The sequence below is a fragment of the Parus major genome, chromosome 19, assembly GCF_001522545.3.
Source record: "Parus major isolate Abel chromosome 19, Parus_major1.1, whole genome shotgun sequence".
Classification (NCBI taxonomy): Eukaryota; Metazoa; Chordata; class Aves; order Passeriformes; family Paridae; genus Parus; species Parus major.
The window spans coordinates 9,019,498-9,043,513 of NC_031787.1; the positions used below are offsets into that span (position 1 = coordinate 9,019,498).

Below are 24,016 nucleotides of genomic sequence, written 5' to 3' on the forward strand. Positions count from 1 at the left end.
CCGTAGGTATCACCAAGTGAAACAATTTCTAATGCAAATTCAGGTTTAGCTGCTTAACAAGTGTTCACAAGGATAAAGGTGGGGTTTGTCCCCTTTTCTATCAGCTCTGACTGCTGCCACAGTGAAGGCTGTGCTCACCTTGTCGTTGAACACGCGCAGGCTGTCCAGCGTGTGCAGGTTCTGCTCCAGCAGGGCTGTCCCTGCCGAGTACAGGTTCACCTCATCCAGCTGCAGCACGGCCATGGCCACCCAGAACAGAGCCTTGTGCATAGGGGAGTCCTGCAGGGAGAAAAAGAGCCACCACTGCACTTCAGAGTCAGTTCCTGCAGGAGAAAGACAACCAGGATGGAGGGGAGAGTTTGTCCCCCTTGTAGCAGGTTTTGTGCTCAGCCACAGCCATTCCGAGGGAGCAGATGCTCACACGGATCTGTTAATGCACTTCATGGGTGAACAGTAGAAAGGAAATTAATTTCAAGCCTGTTTTGCACCTCCCAAGCCATTCCTTGTCACCTAGATCCCTTCCTTGCTCACACAGTGTCAGAGCCCCACTGCCCTGTGCCAGCCTGACCAGAAATGGGTCTGTTGTTCTCCATCTGAACATGGACTGCAGCTCTGCATACACAACTGGCCAGGCACTTCCTCATCAAATCAGAACCACACATGGGAGGAACTGGCAAACAGTTCAACTCAAACACATCCTGGGTCCCTTGAGCAGAGCTTTTTCCAGACCAGGTTTTACTCCCCACCAGGGCTGCTCTTTGCTCTTGCTGTGCTCCCACTGTGCTCTGGGGCAGGAGCCTGGCAGTGGCCCTGGCTGCCTGAACCAGCTGCACCCCACACATGGCTGTTCCTCCAGCCTGCAACCCTGTGGAAGGAACAGGCACAGCCTGGGCACAGCCTCTGCCCAAATGTCAGGGCTCTGCTCCTGAAGCAGAACAGAACATTCCCCAGCACTACTCAAGCCTTCGCACTGGTCCCACAATCTGCCACACTTCCCATATGTACTCCATCCACACAAGTCACAGCAAAATGTGAACTTCACAAACCTCAAGACTTAACTTTTATTTCTGAGATTATAGCCATAATCATAATTTACAAAATGCATTCTGTTTATTCAAAATCCAGTGACTTACCTTGTTAAGAAGAGGCTGCAACTTGGTGAGGGCTATAACTGTGGCTTCTATTAGAACTTGGCTATTGTAATTATCAGGGCCTTTTAAACAGCTCTCAAGTCCCTTTTTGAAAAGAGAGAGTAATTACAAATACAACCATAATTACATTTTGCTTTGTAAAAGTAAGATCAAAGTTCTGCACATTAACTGTTTTTCTCCATTACTTACAAAGCCTGAGCTCATTTTACATCAACTCTCAAGAACTTTTCCAAATGGAGATTTGGACAGCAGAAACAAATATATGGCTGCACAATGTGTACCCTAACAGACAGGCTGCAGGGGGTCATAAGAGCTGGAGAAAAGCTCTTTTATCATTTAGACACTACTCAATTAAAGTTTGTGTCTATAAAACTCTAATGAAATGCTTAAAGGACACATATTTAGTATATTGTTCACTTGCTGTGGAGCACAACCTGCTTTAGAGTGATGGAACATCACTGTCAAGCCAGGCACCTGCTTCACAGTTTTCTGATATAAATCAGCTCTTTACTATATTTACTAACAGCACATGAGGTGATTCACTTCCTTTAAGAAAAAGGAAGCTATGAGTTAAGTGCATGCTGGTAAATGCCTTAACAGAAAATTTCTCATTTATTCAAATACTGAATGGTGGATCCACCTGTGTCAGGAGTTTAAAACTGACACTGGTACTCTAGAAGTCACAGCTGATGGAACTCATTCAATTTAAATTCAGAAGCCTGGCCTATACAAAGTGTATTTACAATCAGTTCTATACAAGAATATGCTTGAAAAAACATTTATCCTTAAATTATGCTAAGTTCTATACTTGATGGGAAGATAAAGCTAAAAATAGCTACTTCATGAGTCACAAAGGAAAAGAGACAGACCCGAATACCTTGCTGAGAATTCGGATTATTTGTTTTATTTGTCCATGAGACACTCGTTTACTTATACAGCCAAAGACAACCAGTGCTCTTGGCTGCAGGGAGGGGTTGTACTGGAATGCAAACCTGTGGAGAAACAGAGCACACATATATGCAACAAAATGTATATATAACAAGAGGATGAGAACTCTGGGTGTACTGCACAGGCAGGAGGGCTCAGGGTCTGAAGTCTATGACTTACTTTTGAGCTAGTTCAGTCCACTGGTCCAGCCACTTGCATGTTGGAATATCCCTCATACAAGCCTAAAGAGAATTAGATTCTTTGAACAGATGTAACATGGAAAAAATGTATTTGTACAATGGGGAATGTATAGAAATTTGGCTTTCAGCAATCAGCTGTTAACTGGCAGCAGGGAGAAGGCACATCTGCCTGTTCCTCAGCTCCCCTGCCCCACACACCTCCATGATCTCCAGCAGGGCCTCGGTGACCGTCTCCAGCGAGGTCAGGGCGAAGGTCTCGCGCTCGTAGGAGCCGGGCGAGAAGGACCTGTCGCGGTAGCTGGAGCGGAACGCGATCACCGCTGCAGACTTCACTTTGCTGATCCCAAACAGCAAATAAAACTTGGGCAGAGAGAACTCAGTCAAGCTCAGCCTTAAAACTTGCTTGGTCTCCTCTGTTGAATAAAGTTGTAGATATTGTATTTATACCAGGGAAATTCAAAGGCACACTTTCCCCCCAAGGACACCAACAGCCAGGTCCTTGTGCCCATTCCAACACTGCTCCCTCTGCTACTGCCCCGAGTCAGCACAGCAGCTCTGCTCTCCTGCCCTGGCTGCCAAAATCAGGCACAAGGAATGGATTTTAGAGACTGCTACAGAGGAACTTGTTTAAAGATGTGGCTTTGTGTGTTCTCCTCACAGTGATTCAGAGAATGGAAACCCAACGTGTTCCTGCTCTGAAATACCGACAGAACTGGAAGTTCCAACTGCAGCAGACTCTGCTTTTGGCTCTGGCACTCGCATGAAGAAAGACACTTAAAGCAGAAGAAAATGATGGCCCTGCTCTGGCACTGAATATCTTTACAGCTCTGACCTTACAGGTGATTCCAGTGCACTTCAAACTGTGTGAGCAGGAGGCATCAGAGCACAGACACAGAGACCCCTCTGTGTGCACACGCACCCACTCTCCCTGCTGACATGTACAGACATAAAATGAGATTTCAGACACTTAAAAAAAGACAAGAACACATAAATTTTGGATTTTTCTTCTGCACAAAGTTCAGCCTGGTTTGACATTGTTCTTCTGGGCTAAAAAGTGCTGAATTGCTAATATAAATTATTTTAGGACTGGTAAAATACAACAGTAGATAAAATACCTGTTTTAACACCGTAACTTCACAATTCCCTTATGTAATTGGTATTTTTGTTACCACGTTATGCAACCCTTCACAAGATGCACATGAGCCAGTTTTAGCACAGATGTATTTTCTCCTTTACCTCACCAGAAAATCACTGATACTTTCTTCTCTTTTTCTGAAACCCATTATACAAACGATTTACATTATGCACCTCCTCTAAGTAAAACATTTTTTAATTCCATACTCATTTCTTGTAGATCGTATCCTCATTCTGATTTGTATTCATGCTGAACTACAACCCACTGTTTTCAAACTCTCAGAATAGTTTGCAGAGAAAGACAACTCAAATATTTGTTAAACAAATTAAGGAGCAATCAGCTTCATTGAAAATCCAAAAAAGCTCACCACTGAAGTGAAGCTGTGAACAAGTGCAAAGAGAGTGAATGATGTTGATGACGAGCCCATGAGTGGAAGCTCTGAGGGAAAGGGGCCCTGTGGCCACCAGCAGAGTCACCACGTGGAAAAGGTAGGGGAGATGTGCTGCCACGTCCAGGGAGTTGTTGAAGGAGAGCATGAGCATGTACCGAGCCAGAATGGCAATGTCATCCCACATCAGGTGCTGCTCCAGCGTGGGAGTAGGGGACAGACAGGTCTTGTCAATGATTTTACACATCCTCCCAATCACCTGAAAAGAGAGCAACCATTTTGTTTTACTCAAACAGGGAGCACAGCTCAAAATTTCAGTAAAAAACATCAACACAACACTGAATTACTCCATTGCTTGGAACCTATTTTATCATGAGTTTTGCACTGTTGCCTGTCCTGAGTTACCAGAAACCATCTCAGTGTCACATTAGTAAATAAGTTGAAATGATTCTATAAAAAGAAACGAAGGCAAAGAGGGAACTCACTTTGCTTGACACCAGTTTGACATTGCCAGAAGCCAGTGCTACAGCTGTGTCTGCCATCACTTCAGCTTTGATGGAGCCCAAGCCCCCTGTGGCACTGGTTTTGATGAAACTGTCCAACACTACATCCAGGAGATCTGTTATCTGAATGAGAAAAAGAATCCTTTCTTATCAGTCAGATTAACTTTACTTTTCCACAGTGAACCACCCTTTAAACAGCAATCATTCACTTTTTAGCTGAACATGCACAACTATGACAAACTGAAGCATACATTTTAGTGACTCTTTTGGCAAAAAGCCCCATGTAAATTTTAGAAGCATAAAGCTGAATTACATTAGGTTTTACTATCAATGATTCAGAACTAGAAACTATAATTTAGCGCTATTTTTATTTTATTTTCCACTTTAAAGTATAACTCTTTATAAAATGCTGACCCCAGTAAGAAGAAACCTGATTTGAAGTGTAGGAATACGTGTGTTTGTTTACAAATGATGCAGAACTCGTACCTGTCCCAGACTGCCCCATATCTTGGCCTGAATGGAAGGGTACATCTGTTTCTCATTGATGGTCATGGTGATGAGCTTGTCCAGGATGGCAGTGACGCGCTGGCGCTTGGCGTCGTCGTTGTGCTTGCAGAAGCGCACCAGGTTGGACAGCCAGGGTGTCATGTACTCCAGGCACAGGTGCTTCAGCTCAATGCCTGCAACAACAGCACTCATCACACACAGCCAGCACTGGCCTCTGCAGAAATAACTCTTCCTCAGCACTTTTCCTTTCAGTTTTAGTGCCTAAAATAATTACTGTCCAAGTTGAGCAAAGAGCACCAGGAGAAGAGAGGAGCTTCAAAAAGGCATGGCAGAAGGACAGAGCAACAGAGCCAGTGAGGAAGCTCAGATGACTAAGTTAGATCTAAAATATTTTTGGAGATTAGAATCTTTTCAAGTTCATGGTTAGGACCAACTAGCACTGGAGTTACTTACTGGATTTGCTAAATCCTGAAATACACTCCTCCAAGAACTCCAAAGTGAGGTGTGGCTCATTTGCTGCAAGAGTCTTACTGATAGATACAATAAATAGGGTGTTGTTGGCAGGGATACACAGACCTGAAGTTTCCAGTAACTGGCCCTCAATCTTTAAATTAAAGGTACAGGTTAAGGCACATAGAAGATTATAGGCAGCAGACCTGTAACAAAGCAAACAATGTGATTTGTAAGAGCCTTCTTGTACTGTTGAACATATACATGTTATGCATCACAGTACTGACATTTCAAAAACCAATTCAATGCTGTTGTAGTAGAAATTACATCTAAATTCTGAACTTTTTCCCTGGACTGCTTACAATTTGGAGAAAAAAAAAGAATTTCCTTGGAGAAATAGAAGAAATTATTCCTCCATTTGCACTGAACCATTTCTGATAAGGTTACAGAGTATGTGTGAAGGGCTGTGTACTGGACTTCTCAGAACAGCTTGGAGTTCAAGGAAATGCTAAATCCTTGCAGGTGTACCCGATCTGCTGGGAGAGAGCCTGCCCAGAGCCCAGAGGTGCCTCTGGTCAGCACCCAGCCTGGGGGAGCCTGTTCTGACACAAATCACAGGCTGCCCTAAGGGGTACAGCTCCCATGTTCTTAAACAAGAAGCTCAACACCATGGAAATCATATGTACCCAATAAACACAGAGAGCAAAGCAGAACAACTTCTCCTTATAAAGAGAAATTAAGGTTCTTTGATGCTTCACTTCCTCTGACAGTGTGTGCCCTTCTTCACTCACAGAAACTCAGTATTTATTAAAAATTGCACTTTATGGAGCTGTGGTGAAAGAAAAACGGTTCTGCTCGAGAGAGGATGTGTAACAGGGAAGCAGGCCAGGGAAGGTTCCCTGTGAGTGAGCAGAGCTCTGTACCGCAGGCTGGGGTCGGAGCTGCCCAGGTTGAGCAGGGCGATGTTGAGCAGCGTCCCGGGCACGTCCTTGGGGCGGATCTTGGTGTGCTGGGGGATGGAGTCGGGCTGGGACAGCTCCCACCGCGTGCGGATGTGGATGATGGACCTGACGATGGCTTCACACTCCTGGTGCATGAAGGTGAGGGGGGTGCCCTGGTTGGCAATGGTCAGGGTGAACTGGTTCTCATCCACCAGGCAGATCTCCTCGATCTCAGAGGCGTAGTAGATGTCATTGAGGAACACGGTCTGGCCCAGCACCCGCGTGCGCTCTGCCGACGTCACCTGCACCGCTGTTGAGCCAACCTTGGGGACAGAGAACTGCTTCAGCACCTCTTGGTAATCACACAGAGAGAGAAAAGCCTCACACTTTTACTTTTAGGAAAGATAAATGCATGAAATTTTGTACTTCCTAATGGGGCACACTAGAAAGTTGTGATTTTGCCTCGAGACAAGGGAGGAGAACTAAGAGACAGTAAAATCATATCCCAACCCCTATACAAATATAACAGATCACTAGCATCAGCAGTAAAAGTACTTACTTTAATAGAAACTTTGGTGTCTTTATGAGCCAGTTTGAGAGCATTGTGAAACACTTTCAAGTCCTCCTCCAAAGCCAAGGTAGCTGCTGGGAGTTTCTGCTGATCGTGTTCGATGTGCTCTGCCAGTTTCCCTGGAGAGTCTATGAAAACAAGCCTTTTGCTCCCTTTCAAACCTGTCAAGAGCCTTTCATGGTATTTGGTGTATTCTCTGACCCAAGAGTTACAGTTATAAATAAAAACTGCTGCGACATTTTCATAAGCAAAGCCTGGAAAAACTACAAACCATTTAGAAAGAAAGTCTGTTTTAAAACGATTACTGGGGCCAGCATGTGTGAGGTCCACCACGATTTCATATGGCTTTGCATAGTATGGCTTCAAGGTCAGCAGTACGTGGTAGATCAGCAAATCCCCGTTGATCTGACCAGTCTTGAACCTGTAAGACAGGACAGACATGGCTGGGTCATGTTTGAGGCCCACAGCACAAAGCCCTGAGTGCCCAGAAACAGCAGGAGCACCCCCAAATCCTGCCCAGGAGCCAGACTGACCCTTGACACAGCCCTGCCTTGGGACACCACACTGGCCTTGGTGTGGTGGGCACTGCCTCACACTCCAGCCACGTTCAGTGCCAGGATGAGGGAGCTCAGATAACTCAGCTTCATCCTGAAGTGCCCCACAACCTCAAGTGCCTATAACTTTTTAACAACCTTAGAAATTCAAATTATATCTATATTTGTATGTGGAAAAAGATATTTATCTCAGGAGTCTTAAGAATAATCAAACATCCACACCCCAACTTTTTCAGAGAGTCCAGAGCCACTCCAATTCCTCTATCCTGCAGCACTCCTATGCTTGGAGGTGTTCCTAAGAATGGTCAGTCCTCTGAGGAGCACAGAGGCTACAGAAATACCTCTTTTCAAAAACATTCACATAACTGAGAATATTTTTTCTCTTTTAAAGATTCTCTGAATTTTGGGACTGGGTTTCACACAGCAGACTGAATTCTAGTAGGAAGAACTAATTAAAAATAAATTCATCAGCAGCTTGTGAAAATTTAAGGTTATTTAAAATACTTGTCACTGTTCTGAGCTGTCACTAACTCAACTCTCCCAAGGCAAACAGGCTACAAAAGAGCTGATATATGCTCTAAGCACAGGTGTAGCTTTAAGGTTTTTGGGACATTTCTCTCAGTAGCACTTGAGTGTAGGACAACCCAGGAGACAAAACACAGAACATTCATCTGCACAAGAGATTTCTTCCCCAGTTACCTCCTGTGGTTCTGAGAGCTAAGCTGGGCAAGTTGGTGTTTTTCCCCCAGTGTGTCATGGTATAGCTGTTACCCAAAGGAAGTGTGTCATCACTGTGGTTTTAGTTCCCCACTTAAAGCCACATGTCATTGCAGTTACAGGTTTGCCAAAAAAACACCAGTGCTGCCCAAATCTCCTTGCTGTGCACTGATGGTTGTTTGCAACCTAGGGTCAAATATATGCAAAGAAATCTTATCATCTAAGGATTAAATATCTGAAACACCCATGTTCTGTTGACTACATCTGGGCAAGGTAAGTACACATTCTCCTTCTCCTATTTTAAGCTGTACTTCAAAGTTTTGTAGAAAATTGTATGCAAAAGTATTACAGAAGTTTGAGTAATTAAAAAATAGTAACAAACTGTAGAAATAGTATCTCTAACTGAATCAGGGAAGCTGATAAACTGTTTTTCATCATATTAAAGGTTATTCACAGTCAGACAGGAAGGAATTAACAGTGACAGTCACTACTTGGCTCTGTTGTCCCTGCCCTGCAGATCTTGCTGGGTACTGAGACCCTGCCACTACTCAGACACAAAGGGCTGAACTAAAAAGAAAACCATCTCTTTAAAGACCAGTCCCTTTGCTCTCATGGTTTCAAGAGCAGCCCTTCACACCACGAGCCCATTGATTTTTAAGGAAAGCACATCTGGTCTGGGAGCCCACAATGAACACTGGGCTCAGTGTGCTGGGGCAGAGCTGGGAGCTGCACCCTGGGCAGGGACAGGACAGGAACGCTGCAGTGAAGCTCTGCTGGCTCTGCCTGTTCTGCTCAAAATTGCTGAAATGTTAAAAAAAACCCCAAGCTTTGCTGGGTTTGCTCTTCTTTTCCTTTTCCAAGTATGCTACAAGGAATCATCCAGGTGACTTCTACCATATATAAACAAAAATACTACCTGAGCAGTAGCTGATGACTAAGATGATTTCTAGTTCAACCTGAACAAACAGGATTAAGCTCAGGAAGGAGAATAATTTTATGTTATGGGTGAACTGAGCAACATTAAAGACAAAGATCTTTTGTTGCTCCTTGCTGTGTAAGGAGAGATCCCCTTACACTAGGCAGGTGTACCCCTGCCTTCCCTTCACCTGGTCACACACCAGGAACATCACTTCTCTCATTTCTCATATTTACACACACGTGAACCCACTTTGTTACCTTTACAGGCAACAAACAAAAAATTAACAGTGTTACTTTTGGTCACTCTCTGTAGCATTTTGATTTGCACCAAGCTGACTGTACAGTACTGAAAGGAAACACTTTCATCAGTTACCAGAGGCAGAAGACAGTGGTGGGACACAGCCCTGCCCTGAGCAGGTCTGGAGCAGCCTGGCCCAAGCAGCAGCACTGCTCATTTGTCATTGTTAATTTGAGGTTATTATCTTTGTATCAGACCAACCCCACTCTCACATTCCTACCCTCCAGAAAAATTAAACAGGTATGTGGTACTTGAATGCCACACAAATGTGAAACAGAACAAACATATGAATGGTTACTCTCATTTGCATAATGATTGGTGGCATTTTAAAGAAAATGTCACAATCGGGAATGTTCGGGAGAAAATTACGAGAAGTACATTTGTGATAAAGAGGTTTTTGTACAAAAAAGCAGAAAAACAAGAGAACAGAGATTTTCCTGGGCATTTCAAAGTACTCCAGACAGCTGTGCTAGGAACCACACATAATTTCCATGAAGTTATTGCTGTCACTTACAGGAAATGTTTTGGGTTCAGGTTTTTCCCTTGCCCGGCTGTTCCCTGCAGGGTTCCCCTGCCTGCCCCAGGGGAATTCAGGGAGGTGAGAAGCAGCCAGTGATCTGTAACCTCCACAGGGTCTTCATGTAAAAGCAGAAGTGGTGACCATGTGTAACATGGGCAGCTTCAGAGAGAAGGAACTCCCAGAGTCTGCCCTGACATCACGAAGCCCTCAGTAGGAAACACTTTTCTTTTTCTCTTTGCTCCATGTTCTTTTCTGATCTTTGTATGTTTTCCTGAAACCTCAAACTGTCAGAAGTTTGAGCCAATCTATTCTTTCACAATCCAGGCACTTGAACTCGTCCTCCTACATCCCCCCCAAAATGAGGCCACGTATTTTTCATCAAGAACCTGCTATTCCCTGAGAAGTCCAATCCAAACCTCTGAAAACCAGCATCTGCTAAACTAGCACCATAATTTGTATTTTTGCAGGGGTCTCAACAGGAAGATGAAGACAAAGACATGCAGTAACTCAGACCTGACCTTCCCTGTCATGATTATCTTCTCCCTGTGGCTGCAAACGAGTGCAAATCACACAGGTTACCCACACCTCAGAGAAGAAACCTGGAGTCCCATCAGCCAAAACCTCAGTGGGAGCCAGAACAGGACAGAACCAAGCACAAAGTCTCCTCCTCTGAGCCTCAATTTCACCAACCAAATGACTACTTTTGAAATGCAAAGTACGCTGCCATCCTTCTCCTCCACCATGACTCAAAATGCAACCTCCCCTGCCCCAAGAGTAGTTTCCCCCACGGGAGGACTGGGGAAAGGCAGCAAACCCAAGAGCCCAATGACCAAAGAAACCTGTGAAGACAATAAGTCTCTCATACTAATTTGCTTCATTACCATTGCAGTTCTTGTGCTCATCTGCACCTCCCTGTTTCTATCCACAGTCATAGTAGCCAACAAAATCTCCTATCTCAAAAGAGCCCAGCAGGGCAAACGCAGGCCCAGGAGCAATGGAGACCTCCTGGCCACCAACAGCTTATGGCCCACGGCATCAGGAACGTGGCAGAGGATGCCCAAGGAGACAAGTGGAACCGAGCTGATAATGCAGGAGCTGTTACCAGGGAGGGATGCTGTGAACCAAAAGAAAACTGAAGATGAAACTACTGAGAAACTCACCAAAGCAGCACATAATGAACAAGAAAGCAAAGAACCATCCCAGTCGCACAAACCCATTTTAACCAATTTTGTAGTTGAGATTTAATTCATACTCAAGTAAAAATTAATTTTTTGCCTTTGTTACACCATTAATGTAAGGTAAAAACTTGGATTTCAAGCAAAACCAAGAATTTTCCCCCATGAAAGCTACATCCAGATTTTAGAGTTCTTCCATTTATGCCAGAGGGAATGCTGCAGCCACGTGTGGATCCAGAAGGCAGTAAGACTGTGTTAAATGGCTTTCTGTATGGAGTGTCAAGAGTGGTTTTACGGCTTTGAGCAGAAATCAGGGTGACAGGAGCTGAACAGGATAAAAGGACAGAACCTGCCCATGCACAATGACCACAGAGGGGAACAAGGAACAGACTGTCTGATCCACACGCTGAACACTAAGATGCTGCACAGGCATAATCAAGTCACTTTTTAAAGAAAACCATACATTAGTCACAACTCTGATTCAACCATTAATCCAAGACCTAGTCCCTCTCAAAATGCCCTTTTGGATTTTTCATCAAGAACTTCTTAAACCAGCTTAATTGCATTTGAAGGAGACTGATTCGAACCATATTTACAGTGTTTCAACATTGTCTATGAATAGATGAAGTTTGTAGTATTTGCTGGAATATGAGAACTTGTTCAATTTGTTATCTTCAATAAACTTGCAATATCAGTTTTTAAATTACGTACATGATACTATTTCTTTAAGTCAGAATGTTAGAAAGAAACATGACCAGGAATTTTAGAATGTTTTATTCCTGTAACATTGGCTGAGCTCAGTAAAGGTCTCTGATGATTCACTGTGATTTCCTGCATCATGGAAACACTCCACTTTCCCTGACACCAAAAAGAACATGCCAGGAATTCCTTCAAACCACAACTTTTAGTTTCTTTATTCTCAGAGAGCTGACCGTCCCATAATTCCAGGGAGGTGCCTGTGGCTGCTCTCCCTGCAGCAGAGCTTTGCTCTTTTAAGGAAACGTGAGAAGCTTTCCCCAGGCTGCTCCTTGGGCTGAAGGAGCTCTGTTGCACTGTGGTTACAAGTGCTGAGACTGCACAGTGCCAAAGCTCCAAACATCCTGTGCAGCTGTAACCAACAGCTGTGACATGTAAGATGGTGGTACGAGTTTGAGAGGACCAGGATGACTGAATGCCCCACCCCAATTCCACCAGGTCACCCATTAACTTGGCTGGCAGGGCAGATACAGCAGCAGAGGCAGGACCATAGCGCTGTGGCAGCCAGGACAGAGACAGAGCTCAAAAAATGCAACTGCCAGGCTCAAAGGTGGGTTGTGTAGTGAGGAAAAGAAAGTTGGAAGGAGTTTGCATGCTTAGCCTGGAACTGGGAACCAGTTACGGGGATTGAAGAGAATGGGGAGGAGACAAAGAAATCAGACAAGAAACACCAAGTTAGTGTGAGTGTGGGATCAGGATGTGCATTTGCTGCAAGAGCAGGCAGTGTCAGAGAGAAGCAGTGCAGTCAGGGAGGCACAACAGGAAGGGCTGCAGAGGAATCTGTCAGTAGCTACTGGCAGGACACAATTGCAAAATGCCATGAGGACATATTTGGTGTGGGTTTCTTTCCGCCAGGCAGCGCTCCCAGGCAAAAATGCTCACGGAGAACAAAGAGTGCAGCTTGAGTTACACTCTATGGTCTGAGCAGGCACACTCAGGGGGAAGCAGCTGCTCAGAGCACAGCCCTCCATCAGTGGTGGCAGCAAGTCCCAGCGCTGTCCACACAGAAAAACAACCAAGCGAGTAGGGACAGGCTGAGGGTGAAATCAGATTTTGCCCTCTGCCTCTCGATGCAGCCACACAAGAGAGGATGTGTAAGCAGCCACATCCCATGACCACAGCTTTCCATGACTCACCATGAACCCAGGGTGGCTTCCCACTAATAATCCTGAGAGCACAGCAAACCCACCACTGAATTACATCAGCAATGCACATCCAAACTTGCAGTTTTTGATTCACACAGAAGAAACTGTAACTATTTTCTACAAAGACAGGCAGACAGGTATTTGAGAATTTCCACACAACACACAGAGGTGCCTGCCGTGGCAGGAAGCACAGACCCATTTTTCCAGAAGCCCAGCATGGCCAGCAGGGCAGGAGTTTGCCCGTAGAACACAGGATCTCCCTGGCAAGAGCCCCGGGCTGCCCGGCACAGACACTTCCTGCCGGCGGTGGCAATTTCCTCCCTCTCTGCACAAACTTCTGCTGAAAAGAGCCATTTTACACTGCTTGACTCTGAGCACAGACAGCCCTCCTGAGCCTCCAAACAACAAAGGCAGACGGTGCTGGCTTCAGAGAAGATAAATGTACAGGTAAGGATCAACTTCAAGTATTGAGTCTATTTTGCAAAGAGGGGAGCTGGATAAAATCTGGATTGAATCATTTTAACCCGTTACAAACCTGACAGTTTAGATCACGATGTTCTCGAGTCATTAACTTACTGCTCGTGTGTGTTTACACTGCTGCATTTAAAATTTAATTTTGCATATTTGTAAACCCATAAAGACTCATGCATATTAATTTCCCAGAAACAGCTTCACAGGACTAGCAGTATAGTAACTAATGAATTAGCTCAAATTGCATGAAAGTGACTTCAGAAGGAAAAGAGCTGTGTAGGGGATGAATTTTGTATCATTTATTTCACATGGAGACATTTAGAGCTGAACTCTAATCAGTACAGGAAAAAAAGTCTGTTTCATGCCAACAACTCAACATTTGCACAACCTGCATGCAGGAATTTATTTATAAAATACTTTACCATTAGAATGCTGTGTCATTATAGCATCAGTACTTGGAAAACTTTTAAATATTTTCCTATGCTGAACAAATATGATAACAGGAATAAAAGTTTAAAAGAATTGTAAAGAGCCTTTTACTTCTGTCTCAGCTTATATCACAACAAGCCATTTCTTCACTTCTGACAACCCTGTCTGTCAATGCTGCAGAGTTTATTCCAGGTCCATAGCCAGTTACATGATTGATAAATGCTATTTTGAAACGTTGTGAGGACTGCTCTGCCAATGCCTTTTTCTGATAAGGTGGAAAAAGATGATAATAAGCCATCACCTTCAAACAGGCCACTTTATTAATATGATCAATAATGCTGAAAATCTGCTGTTATTTGTAAAGTCAGTGCCAAACCCACTGATCATGCAGATGGGAACAGGCTTGAAATGTGAAATATGGTAGAGACCATTATTTTCACTATGATGGTATTAACACAGAACTGGTGGCACTGAAGTGGAGAAATACAGTTTGTGAGTTACCATGTTGTACTTCTTCCCTGCAATAGGAGACGACCTTTGTAAAGAGGCTGGAGGGAAATGGCCAGCAACCAGGTCGTGCTGGTTCTCTTCTGTGGGGAAATCTGGAGCTCCCTTTCTGCAGCAGCACCTCACCACGCTGCCACGACAGAAAGCCACACGTGCAGCACTGCCGCGAGCCCACGCGCAGACAAACGCCCTCTCTACCAACTGCAAGCAACTGGGCCCAGTTTCTACCAGTCTGCCACATCCCTGGCTGTAACAGAAGCCCAGGCCTTGCCAGGGGAGGAGGAAGCTGGGGACGGCAGCTGGGTAGCTGCGCTGCTAATTGGCCTCGTTTTGATTGGGATGTTGCTGGCAGTTCTCATCATTCTCCTGTGGAAATGCTGCATGAGGCCTGTTCTGGCCGAGTCCCACTGGGCAGGCCGGTCCCCCTTCGTGGATGGTGACACGCCAGATCTCTTCATGGACTCTGACCATGGCACCAAGCGCTCTTCAGTCTTATTTATGTTGCCTTGGAGACTGAAACAAGGCACAAACTTGCAGGAGGACTCGACTGCCTCAGAGAACCCACCCCACCTCAGTACCAGTACTGAGAATGGGCAGCCGCCTCCGCCGGCCACGGGCTGCTCTGGAGGCAGCATGGCCCCAGCCCCAGCTCCTGCCTCGGAGCCAGCCAGCACTGCAGCTGACTCCTGTCCTCCCCCAGACACTCCAGCTGTGTGCCCTGACCTGCCACCACCCCCAGACTGGCTCTGGGAAGCCACTGAGGAGCCCAACTCCGATCCCAGCAAGCCCTCGGCACTGCACTTGGAAGCAGAGGAACCACAGCCCTCAGCACCTGAGCTACTGATCCAGGAGATCCATGAAACACTGTCCCAGCCAGAATACCCTTTGTAGACTGCCAGGTTAACTTCCAGAGTACCTTTTTCTTTTAATACATTTTTCTTATTTTCAAAAAAGTGGAAAAAGGAGAAGTTGATGCAGGCAAGAACAGCGAGGCCCCACCACTTCCTTGACATTTCCCTGGTGTTTCCCAACTTCAGCTTTCACAAGAGAGAACAACCTGCTTCTGCCTGAAGCAAATCTCTGAGTACAATCCGAGCTGTGGCCAGTCATCACCCATCAGCAGAGAGTGCAGGAGGCAGAGCACACAGCTGTGTGTGCCGGTGACACCGGGGAGCTCAGACACAGCCCAGCTTCAGAGGGACCCGGCTTCGCTCCCCTGGGCGGGGCAAGTGAATGCAACCCATTCCAGGCCACTTTAATAAAGCTTTCTGAGTCAAAGATGTTTTGGTCACTTAAAGCCCACCTGAATATTTGCTTAGACACAGAATGCATTCAGTTACCAACACAAACTCATTTAATGGTTCATGGGTGTAAGATTCCTTCGAGTTCCCAGTGTCCAAGTGCTTTCCATGCTCCTCTCCAGGCCCTGAGTACCAGCACAGCTCATCTCCCCCACACCAGCCTTGGCTGGGCAGTAGCAGGCTGGTACCAGAAGTAAATAATTTTATTTTTTACCAGTATTGAATATTTATATTTATAGAAAGAAGCTGATAGTCACTGAAGCTAGCCTTCCATGAGAGCTCTGCAAAATGGCAGAGTTTGGAGTTCACTTGAGGAGGGAATAGATTTCTGGATGGACCACAGAAAAAAGACTTGCACGCAATAAACCAGAATTTTCAAACTATCACTAATAAGGAGTAGTACACTATCTAAATGCAACTCCAGGCTGCTGTGCATACAATGGCCATAGGAAAATATATTTTCAATTTCCTTTCCTGTTTACATAAGCTGTATGATTTGGTATGCCTAAAGAATAGCATTACAATTATATGAAGATTTTTGTATAATTCAAGTGATACCCTGTTAAAATTAACAGTTCTATAAACCAAACATTATAAACACTCTCGCATTGCTTTGAGAAAATCAGATAGTGATTTCCTGTACAAATCCATAAAATCCTACAAGCTGAGCTGTATTATACCTGACAATACTGTGACAGCCTGATCCGAGGAGCAGAAAACAGAGTATTTTAAATTACGAAAACATATTCTGGCAGTGTAGCTTAAAAAAGCTTAAGCTAGAAAGCCTAAATTCACATGAACCTCTATTGCAGGAGGAGAAGTTAACAGGAGGCAAAAAGAAGCCAAGCTAACCTGCCTTTTCAAACAGCCACCAAGAGGAAGGGCAGCCGGAGCTGGCGTGCGGGGGAGCGAGCAGGCAGCACAAGGGGAGGGAGCAGGAGCCCCCAGGGCTGGGCAGAGGGCACTCCCTGCTCCTGCTCCTGCTCTGCCCAGCCCTGGCAGGCCCTGGCAGGGCTCGAGGCCGGCTCTGCAGTGCCCAGAGGATCAGGTGGTTGCGGAGCCGGGCGCAGCCGTACGATGCAGCTGAGACAAGCACAGCCCCCGGCAGCCTCTGGAGCTGCTCTCCAGAACGAGGCGACCTCTACGCTCCAATCCATCACAGAAACGATGTGCTGATACTGCAGGACACCACGGTAAGTTTGTGCTTTTTGATTTTACTGACAAAATCCTACTACCGAATCAGAGGTGGAAACGGGAATAGAATTAGGAGCTGATGACAGATGCTTGCACCAGGAATTTGCTGCAGTATCAGAGATTTCTTACTAACGGTAACTCGGGTTCTAAACATGTGTTTCCAGCTTTGAGATCATAATTAACACTGTAAGGAGGGAAAAACGCTACAGTGCATGTTAGCACGGACGCTGGAATTTGGGTTTCAAGCTAAATTCCTATGATGTATTTTAACCTATTTACTTAAGCAAACAGCATGCCTGGATGGGGGGGACTGCTACATTACTGCAGAGATTTGTGAAGATCCAGTTGACAGCCATTTTTTCATCCTCTATAAATGAACACATTATTCCAAACATAATATAGGCTTGAAATCACTAAAAACAAGAAGCAGACATTGTATAACGTTTGGAAGAGACTTGCATTTTCGGAAGAAAGCCCTCATTTGAGCTGGAGGGGGAAAGGGAGATGAAAAAAACAAGTCTCATTCTGCCAGACAACACGACAGGCTGAAGGGATGCTTTGTGAAGTCTCTCTTGAACAATTCTAAAAAGGACCGTGCCACAAAGGGGGTTATTGATATTTTTACTTAATTTCTCCTGCAAGTGGCCATTGCCAAGACAACCCTTATACAGAGATAAAATGTATTACATGGATTTAAAGGGTGTCATTTTGGTATATTTATTTCCAGGCAACAATGGAATACCAGATATTGAACACATCTACCTGTCTGCTGGTCCTTCTGGTTTTCATACCCACTGGTTTGGGTATCTGTCCTTCTAGCTGTAAGTGCTCAGGAAACGACAGGAATGTGGACTGTTCAGGCAGAAACTTAACTGTACTGCCCCAGGGACTTCAAGACAACCTTACATACTTAAATCTGTCCTTTAACCAGTTTGTAGATCTCGATCATCAGCTAACGAGGTTCACCAATCTGAGGACCCTTGATATTTCAAATAATTGGCTCAAGAATGTTCCTGCTCATCTGCCCAAGTCCTTATGGGAATTATATGCCACAAACAACAACATTAAAGTTCTTCAGAAACTTGATACAGCTTACCAGTGGAATCTCAGAGTGCTCGATATTTCCAGGAATATGGTGGAAAGAGCTGTCCTGATCAACAACACACTGAGCAGTCTCAAGTTTCTCAACCTCAGCAGCAACAAACTTTGGACAGTTCCAACCAACATGCCCTACAACATAGAGACAGTGGATCTATCCAATAACTTCTTGTCCCAGATACTCCCAGGAACACTGGTGAGACTGCAACACCTCACAAGCCTCTACCTGCACAACAACAAGTTCTCATACATTCCTGACAAAGCTTTCGACCAGCTCTCCCAGCTGCAGGTAATAACTCTGTACAACAACCCCTGGTCCTGCAGCGATAACCAAAACATCCCTTATGTGCTGCAGTGGGTGCAGGGCACAGCTGCCCGTGTTGTGGGGGTCCCCTGTGCCGAGCAGCCCTGGCTCTGGGCGAGCACCGTGCCAGCCCCGGCCCAGTCCACGGCGCTGGACTCCAGCCCCATGGTCAAAGGCACAAAGGCAGAGGACAGGGAGGCTTCTGCTGCGGCGCCTGAGCCCACCAAAGCGACCAAAATGCACAAACAATTTAAAGCCAAGGAAGTCCCTGCCTTGGCGACCCAAAGCCACCCGGCTCTGTTCCCCGGCACAGAGCGGCCCCGGCTGCGCGGCCCCGCCGGCCCCCAGGAGGCCGTGGCCACACGCACAATCCTCACCCAGGACTCCACCGCGGGCAACGCCAGCCTGGCCCCTGCCACAGGATCCTCCACCACTCCCATGACTTTAAGCATCACCAGTGGAATGCCAACAACCAACTCCAAGCTGCCTCAAAGCACAACCGCTACCTTAAGGAAGGAGGAGGCCACGCCGAGCGCCCCGGACGCGCGCGTGCCCTCCCGCGCCAGCCGCTGGCAGGTGGGGCTGCTGTGCCTGGCACTGCTGCACGCCCTGGCCGTGGCCATGGACTAAGGGCCCGCAGCCCACGGAAACTACTGAGCTGATGTGATAACAGCTGGAGTTAACACATCCAGCTGAAATAATGAATGAAAGAAATTCCAAGTCCTGACTCTGATCTAAAGAAAGTAAGAGTTCTTAAAGACGCACACACTAATGTCTTGATACTAAGCTGCTACTTATTTTCATATGTCTTAATTGAGTACAACTAATCTATTATTTTGGTTTTAAAAATGTGCTTATTTTGTATTTAAATTCTTCCTTTTACTTGCACAGAATAAACACATCAGCATTTTAAGTACTGATTTAATGTATGATTTTGTCATCAAACAACTGGATAAAAACAGAAGGCCTGTATCATATCTGCATTGTCTTGCTTGACTTGCCAGTGAGCAATTCCTGTAATATAGCAGCACAGATTCCTTGTAAGTTATGATGACATGCAAAAGAAAGGGAAAAAATAAAAGAACTAAACTGAACTGTTTCACTAATCAGAAGTTATTCCTGAGCAAAATCGCTAGCATGTGTATCTATGTTTGCTTCATATGTATTAGAGTATTTTAAATATGAAGAACAACAGTTTCGAATTTAGGAATTAAATATGACAATGCCATGATGTCTGCTATGAGGGTGTAAACTGAGATGGCAACATGGTCTAACTTCAGCATGGGACAGTGGTAGGGGCTAGTATCCTTCTGCTCTGGCTTGACTTAGAGACTGCAGGCAAGTTATTGCTCTCTCCATATTAAAAAAAAAAAAAAGAAGAAATAAAAGAAGAAAAAAAAGATAAAAGTAGAGAAAAATGCCAGATGTTCAATGCCATGACACTGTCAAACACCAAGGTGTTATCTACCCAAATTAATGACCTGGAACGCCTTGACTTTATGTCAAGTGACATCCTGAAATGTTAATATGTTCTGCTTAAAAGAATACCACAAATCAGCCAGAAGGTAGCAAACTACGATCAGTAAGACAAAACATCAGCCAATTTCTAACACAAGTCATGTAACAAATCAATTAAGCAGTTAGCTGGTGAGCTGTCATTAAAACAATCCTGACTCTTGTGACTTCAAAGAGAATGAATCCAGTGCATGGCACTGAACATGCCCAAATCCCTGCTTTCTAAGGGCGAGCATGGATGCTCTTCTCCTCGACATCCGCACCGTCAGCCAGTAGAAATAGCTGCACGCATGGTTCTGTCCTCTAGGAAAACTATTTAAATTATGGCAAAGGTACTTGATATACTACAGATGAAGTTTTGCAAACAGCATGAAATGAAAACTGAAGAACAAGTTAATTGAAAAAGTATTATCCACTTAATACTACAGATCTTATACAATGTTTTCCATTCATTCCAGGCCATTTAATTTCCAGTTATTGTAGCATGAAGGTGCTGCAAAACCCAGAAAACCTCACAACTGAGACTGGAGTCCTCTACCAGTTTCCCCTAAGGTGTCAATGGGGGCTGTAGATCATTTACAACCACTGGTATCAGAGAAATGACAACTTTCCAATTGTGAACAGTATTTCTATAACCGGAAATGTGTTTTAATTTCTAACAGTAAATGTTACACAATGGATTTGTACAGTTATTTCATTGGCATTTAAGTAAAAATAAAGTTATGTTTGTATTGAACTGAACTAGCAACTGTGCTTCTTTTCTAATAAGTAGAGTAATAGAATAAATAGCATTGTATTATACAAACTTGTTTAAAGCAGACATTTGGCTCCATTGTCATGTCTTATGGGGGGAAATTATGGTTATATTAAACTGCATTATTTAGATACTGATGGATCTCTAATATTGTTTAGCAATAAGCTGGTGAGATGATCACAACATTGGTACTATCCTGCCCCTTCCTACCCTTTAGAACCTAGAAACCGAAGAAGTCCCTGCTGCTGCTCTCTTTGGACAGTCCCTGTGCTGGCTAAGTGCTGGATGACTGTAGCACCAACCTATTTCCCATGCTCTGAACTCAGCAATTCCCAGAACTGCCTCATCCCACACAGTGGGAGCAGCAAGCTTGCAAGGCAGGACTCATCACAAAATGAGGTGCTGTGGCTATACTGCTTGATTTGAGGAAATGACAGGAAATACTGCATGTGTCTCTGCTGCAGAATCAGTACAGGATGCCAAATTCTATTGCATTAAAAAAACCTACACGGAATCAACTTTAAAGGCTCTGAAAGTGTTTCACCCATAATGAGACAATCTGGTGACCAGCAACAAGAAAACACTGCTTCCCAGAGGTTATCTGGGGCAAATTGCCAGCCCCCACCTTAAAGGACTTGCTACCCAGGCTTCAAACTCCTCAGCATGCCTGAAGGAGGAACTGGGAAGTGGAACTGAGGCTATGGGGTTTTCCAAAAGCAGGGACAGGACTGGGAAGCTGGGTATGAAGAGAGCCAGCACTGCTCCAGGGCTGCACTCCCTCCCAAACCCTGCCCGAGCTGCAGCACCAGCGCTTCTTGCTCACACTGCTTTCAGTGAAGCAGACTGGAATTGAGGCTTCCTGGTATTTTTCTGGAATACGAATGAGTCGATAAGGCAGCAGGGAGGAGGCAGAAGTGTGGGAGTCGAGCACTTGTTGCTGGGCAACTGCGCAGACACTCTGAGCTAAGCCCAAGGGCCGGGGTTTGTAAACACGCTGCGTGCTCAGACCTCCAGAAATTCAAAATAATCTATTCTCGGTGAAACTGGTATTCAAAACAACTATTTAGCATTTCAGGGCAAGATTCAAAATACCCAAAAAAGCTGTGGTACACCTCTAATAGTTGTGTGCTCTCTCTGGAAAGGGTAAAACTGCTGTGGGGATTGCTGCGGCCTGCAGCAATAACTCAGAGGTTTTATTCCTATTAATTAGTTTGGGATCAGCTTTAAAACCTAATGGCGGTAGTTCAGGATCAATATTTATTGATTTATGGATCATTTTTGTAACTGGGCAGGGATTAAAAACAGAAGAGCACTGTCTCCAGAAGCTGGGTTGTTGCCCAGGAAACAAAATGTGAAGATAGATGACAGAAGGAATTAAATTTCACAGCACAAGAAGGACATAAACTGATCCAGATATCTTAGTAAAATGACTCAACAATGCCTTAGCAACAAGATCTTCAACTAGAAAAAAAAAAAAAGGAAAAAAAAAAAGGAAAAAAAGGGGGAAAAAAACAACCCCAAAAACCCCAACCTGCTACAAGCCCTCAAACACCCTGGCAGCTCCAATCTAAACCATTTTTCCAAATTTCACACCTTGAAAATACAACATCTGGCTCAGAACCAGAAGACAAAGACCCCAAATAAGCTCCACTTAGCCACATTCCTATGAGATGATGCCAGAGCATCACCCCAGAGCAAGGGATGGTTTGAAAGGCAGCCCTGCCAGGATTGCTGAATTGCGCAGCAGCTGAATACAAAGGTAACAACTCACCTAGCAGCAAGGCTCATGTTGAAGTACAACAATATTTTCATTAATACCCCCACCTGGATAAAATGGTCAGGAATCTGCTCCTCCCCACCTCTCTGAAAGCAGGAACACTTGGCTGATGGGACCAAGACAGTTTTTCCCAGTGAGGCATCTCTGTATAAATTAATTTTTCTTTTTAATTTTTAAAGAAGAGGGAGGTGAGTTAGGCCTAGAAAACACGTGGTGCAAACTTCTGCCTTGACTTACTTCCAGAAATTCTCTCTCTGCAGACAAAATAACCATTTCTTGCTCTGCAAACAAGGAAGCACTGCATGGCAGGTCTGCACAGAATACATAAGGATGCCTCAGATCACTGCCAGGCACAGTCACTTTTTAAGATGGGTTATCACTACTCTCTGCATTTGTATGCCTAATTTCTTGTCTGAACAAGGCAGGATAACAATGCAGGCATTTTGTTTGACTTGACATGAAATAAGACTGCGTCTAATGGAACAAAATGGAGAAGAAAAATGTGGCAAGCAAACTGAAATTCTCTTCTTTTTAAAGAGAATTCTAAAGACTGCCCTTGCTTCTAACTCTGTGCATGTAAGGGGCTTAAACATTAGGGATCTTGCTAAAAGAAAAAAAAAAAATTAAAGGGGGGCAAAAAAAAGCATCCAGGCTGCCCTTGAGCCAGCCCCTTCTGTCAGCACACCTGCACATTTCATGGACTGTTGTGTGGCTTTTGAAAACAGAAAAATCAGGACAGAAGATAAGTGACACTACTCATCTTGTGTTCCTTCACTCCATGCAAAGAATCATCACTGATGACATCCTCTCATCACGACACTGAAAGTGGCCCCCCCCTGCCACCACAGTCAGCAGGGAGCAGGAAGCACAGAGCTACCCAGCACCCCCAGGCAGGCCTCTGCTCCCAGAGGCACAAAATGCACCAGCAATGACCAGACCACGAACACCCAGGGGCTGTGCCAGCACCCCAAAGTGCCTGCTGACACCAGGACTGGAGAACTCCCAGACCTGGCAGCACTCCCATGGCCCCCCCGAGCCAAAGCAGCCTCCCCAGTGCTGCCAGCACACCCCCACCAGCAGCACCTCAGCACAGACAGCAGCTTCAGCAGCTCATCCAGTCCTCAGAGCTGCCTCTGACCACACCTGGGCATGAGCACACGGATCTTCCTTTCCTTAACACCACTAGGAATGACTCCTGTCATGAGCATAATTATTACATCATGGCAGTTTTGGTTTAGGAAACAACTCAGAAACAGTCAGCAAATTTTAACAAATAAGCTATTTTCAGACTCTTGTTACCAAGCTGGTGTTTCTTATATACACTTGATACCTTTGATTGACAGACTGAATTCAGATTGGGAAGGTGAAAGGTTTCTTACCGCCGAGCAATGTAGTAGAAAACAGGATTGCCAACTTTGGATGTCCCAGCTTGGTAGAAAATATTTAATGTTTTCAGTGCTTTGAACTCCTCCTTTTCGTGTACTTGATGCCTAAAAAGCAATACATTGACATCAACTTCCACAACTGCCTTCCAAACAAACTCTAAAAATCCCAAACCCTCTTTACTTCCATCTCTGAACAAAAGTACTAAGTTCACACAATCTTCAGCCTTCCTTAAAAAACATATGTTACCACCATTTCTGGTTCCCAGATTATTTTTTTTTTAAATTAAAATCTACTCAGAAACCTAAAACATTTATGTAGACTGTTTTTTAAACTCTCCTTTGAAACAGAGATAGTCTTGCTAGCAGAGAGTCTTAGGAACTACTGACACCTCCTCACATTATAAAGCCTAGAAACCCACATTGTG

General features: G+C 44.8%; 4 protein-coding genes across 6 annotated transcripts in view; 3 read left to right on the plus strand and 1 right to left on the minus strand.

Annotated features, from left to right (window-relative positions):
* Window positions 1–24,016, minus strand: part of NF1 (neurofibromin 1) — a 65,676-nt gene that overhangs the window by 13,256 nt on the left and 28,404 nt on the right. For all 3 annotated transcript variants that reach the window (XR_004499849.1, XM_015646461.3, XM_015646460.3), the window contains 12 exons: window positions 23,586–23,696; window positions 6,762–7,194; window positions 6,185–6,525; window positions 5,265–5,467; window positions 4,791–4,984; window positions 4,287–4,427; window positions 3,781–4,060; window positions 2,477–2,691; window positions 2,259–2,320; window positions 2,029–2,143; window positions 1,134–1,235; window positions 139–279 (listed from right to left, as the gene is read on the minus strand). Coding sequence is in view for 2 of the 3 variants with exons in the window: in XM_015646461.3 (XP_015501947.1) it covers window positions 139–279; window positions 1,134–1,235; window positions 2,029–2,143; window positions 2,259–2,320; window positions 2,477–2,691; window positions 3,781–4,060; window positions 4,287–4,427; window positions 4,791–4,984; window positions 5,265–5,467; window positions 6,185–6,525; window positions 6,762–7,194; window positions 23,586–23,696 (2,338 nt within the window). In the remaining variant the exon portion in view is untranslated. The remainder of the gene's footprint in view (window positions 1–138; window positions 280–1,133; window positions 1,236–2,028; window positions 2,144–2,258; window positions 2,321–2,476; window positions 2,692–3,780; window positions 4,061–4,286; window positions 4,428–4,790; window positions 4,985–5,264; window positions 5,468–6,184; window positions 6,526–6,761; window positions 7,195–23,585; window positions 23,697–24,016) is intronic.
* Window positions 8,143–11,661, plus strand: EVI2A (ecotropic viral integration site 2A). Its single transcript, XM_015646468.3, has 2 exons — window positions 8,143–8,317; window positions 10,248–11,661. Exon 2 carries the CDS (start codon window positions 10,264–10,266, stop codon window positions 11,023–11,025), a length of 762 nt encoding a protein of 253 aa, XP_015501954.1. The 5' UTR covers window positions 8,143–8,317; window positions 10,248–10,263; the 3' UTR covers window positions 11,026–11,661.
* Window positions 12,661–15,541, plus strand: EVI2B (ecotropic viral integration site 2B). The gene is made up of 2 exons (XM_015646467.3): window positions 12,661–13,303; window positions 14,284–15,541. Exon 2 carries the CDS (start codon window positions 14,315–14,317, stop codon window positions 15,152–15,154), a length of 840 nt encoding a protein of 279 aa, XP_015501953.1. The 5' UTR covers window positions 12,661–13,303; window positions 14,284–14,314; the 3' UTR covers window positions 15,155–15,541.
* OMG (oligodendrocyte myelin glycoprotein) lies at window positions 16,624–20,411 on the plus strand. The gene is made up of 2 exons (XM_015646464.2): window positions 16,624–16,757; window positions 17,486–20,411. Exon 2 carries the CDS (start codon window positions 17,492–17,494, stop codon window positions 18,788–18,790), a length of 1,299 nt encoding a protein of 432 aa, XP_015501950.1. The 5' UTR covers window positions 16,624–16,757; window positions 17,486–17,491; the 3' UTR covers window positions 18,791–20,411.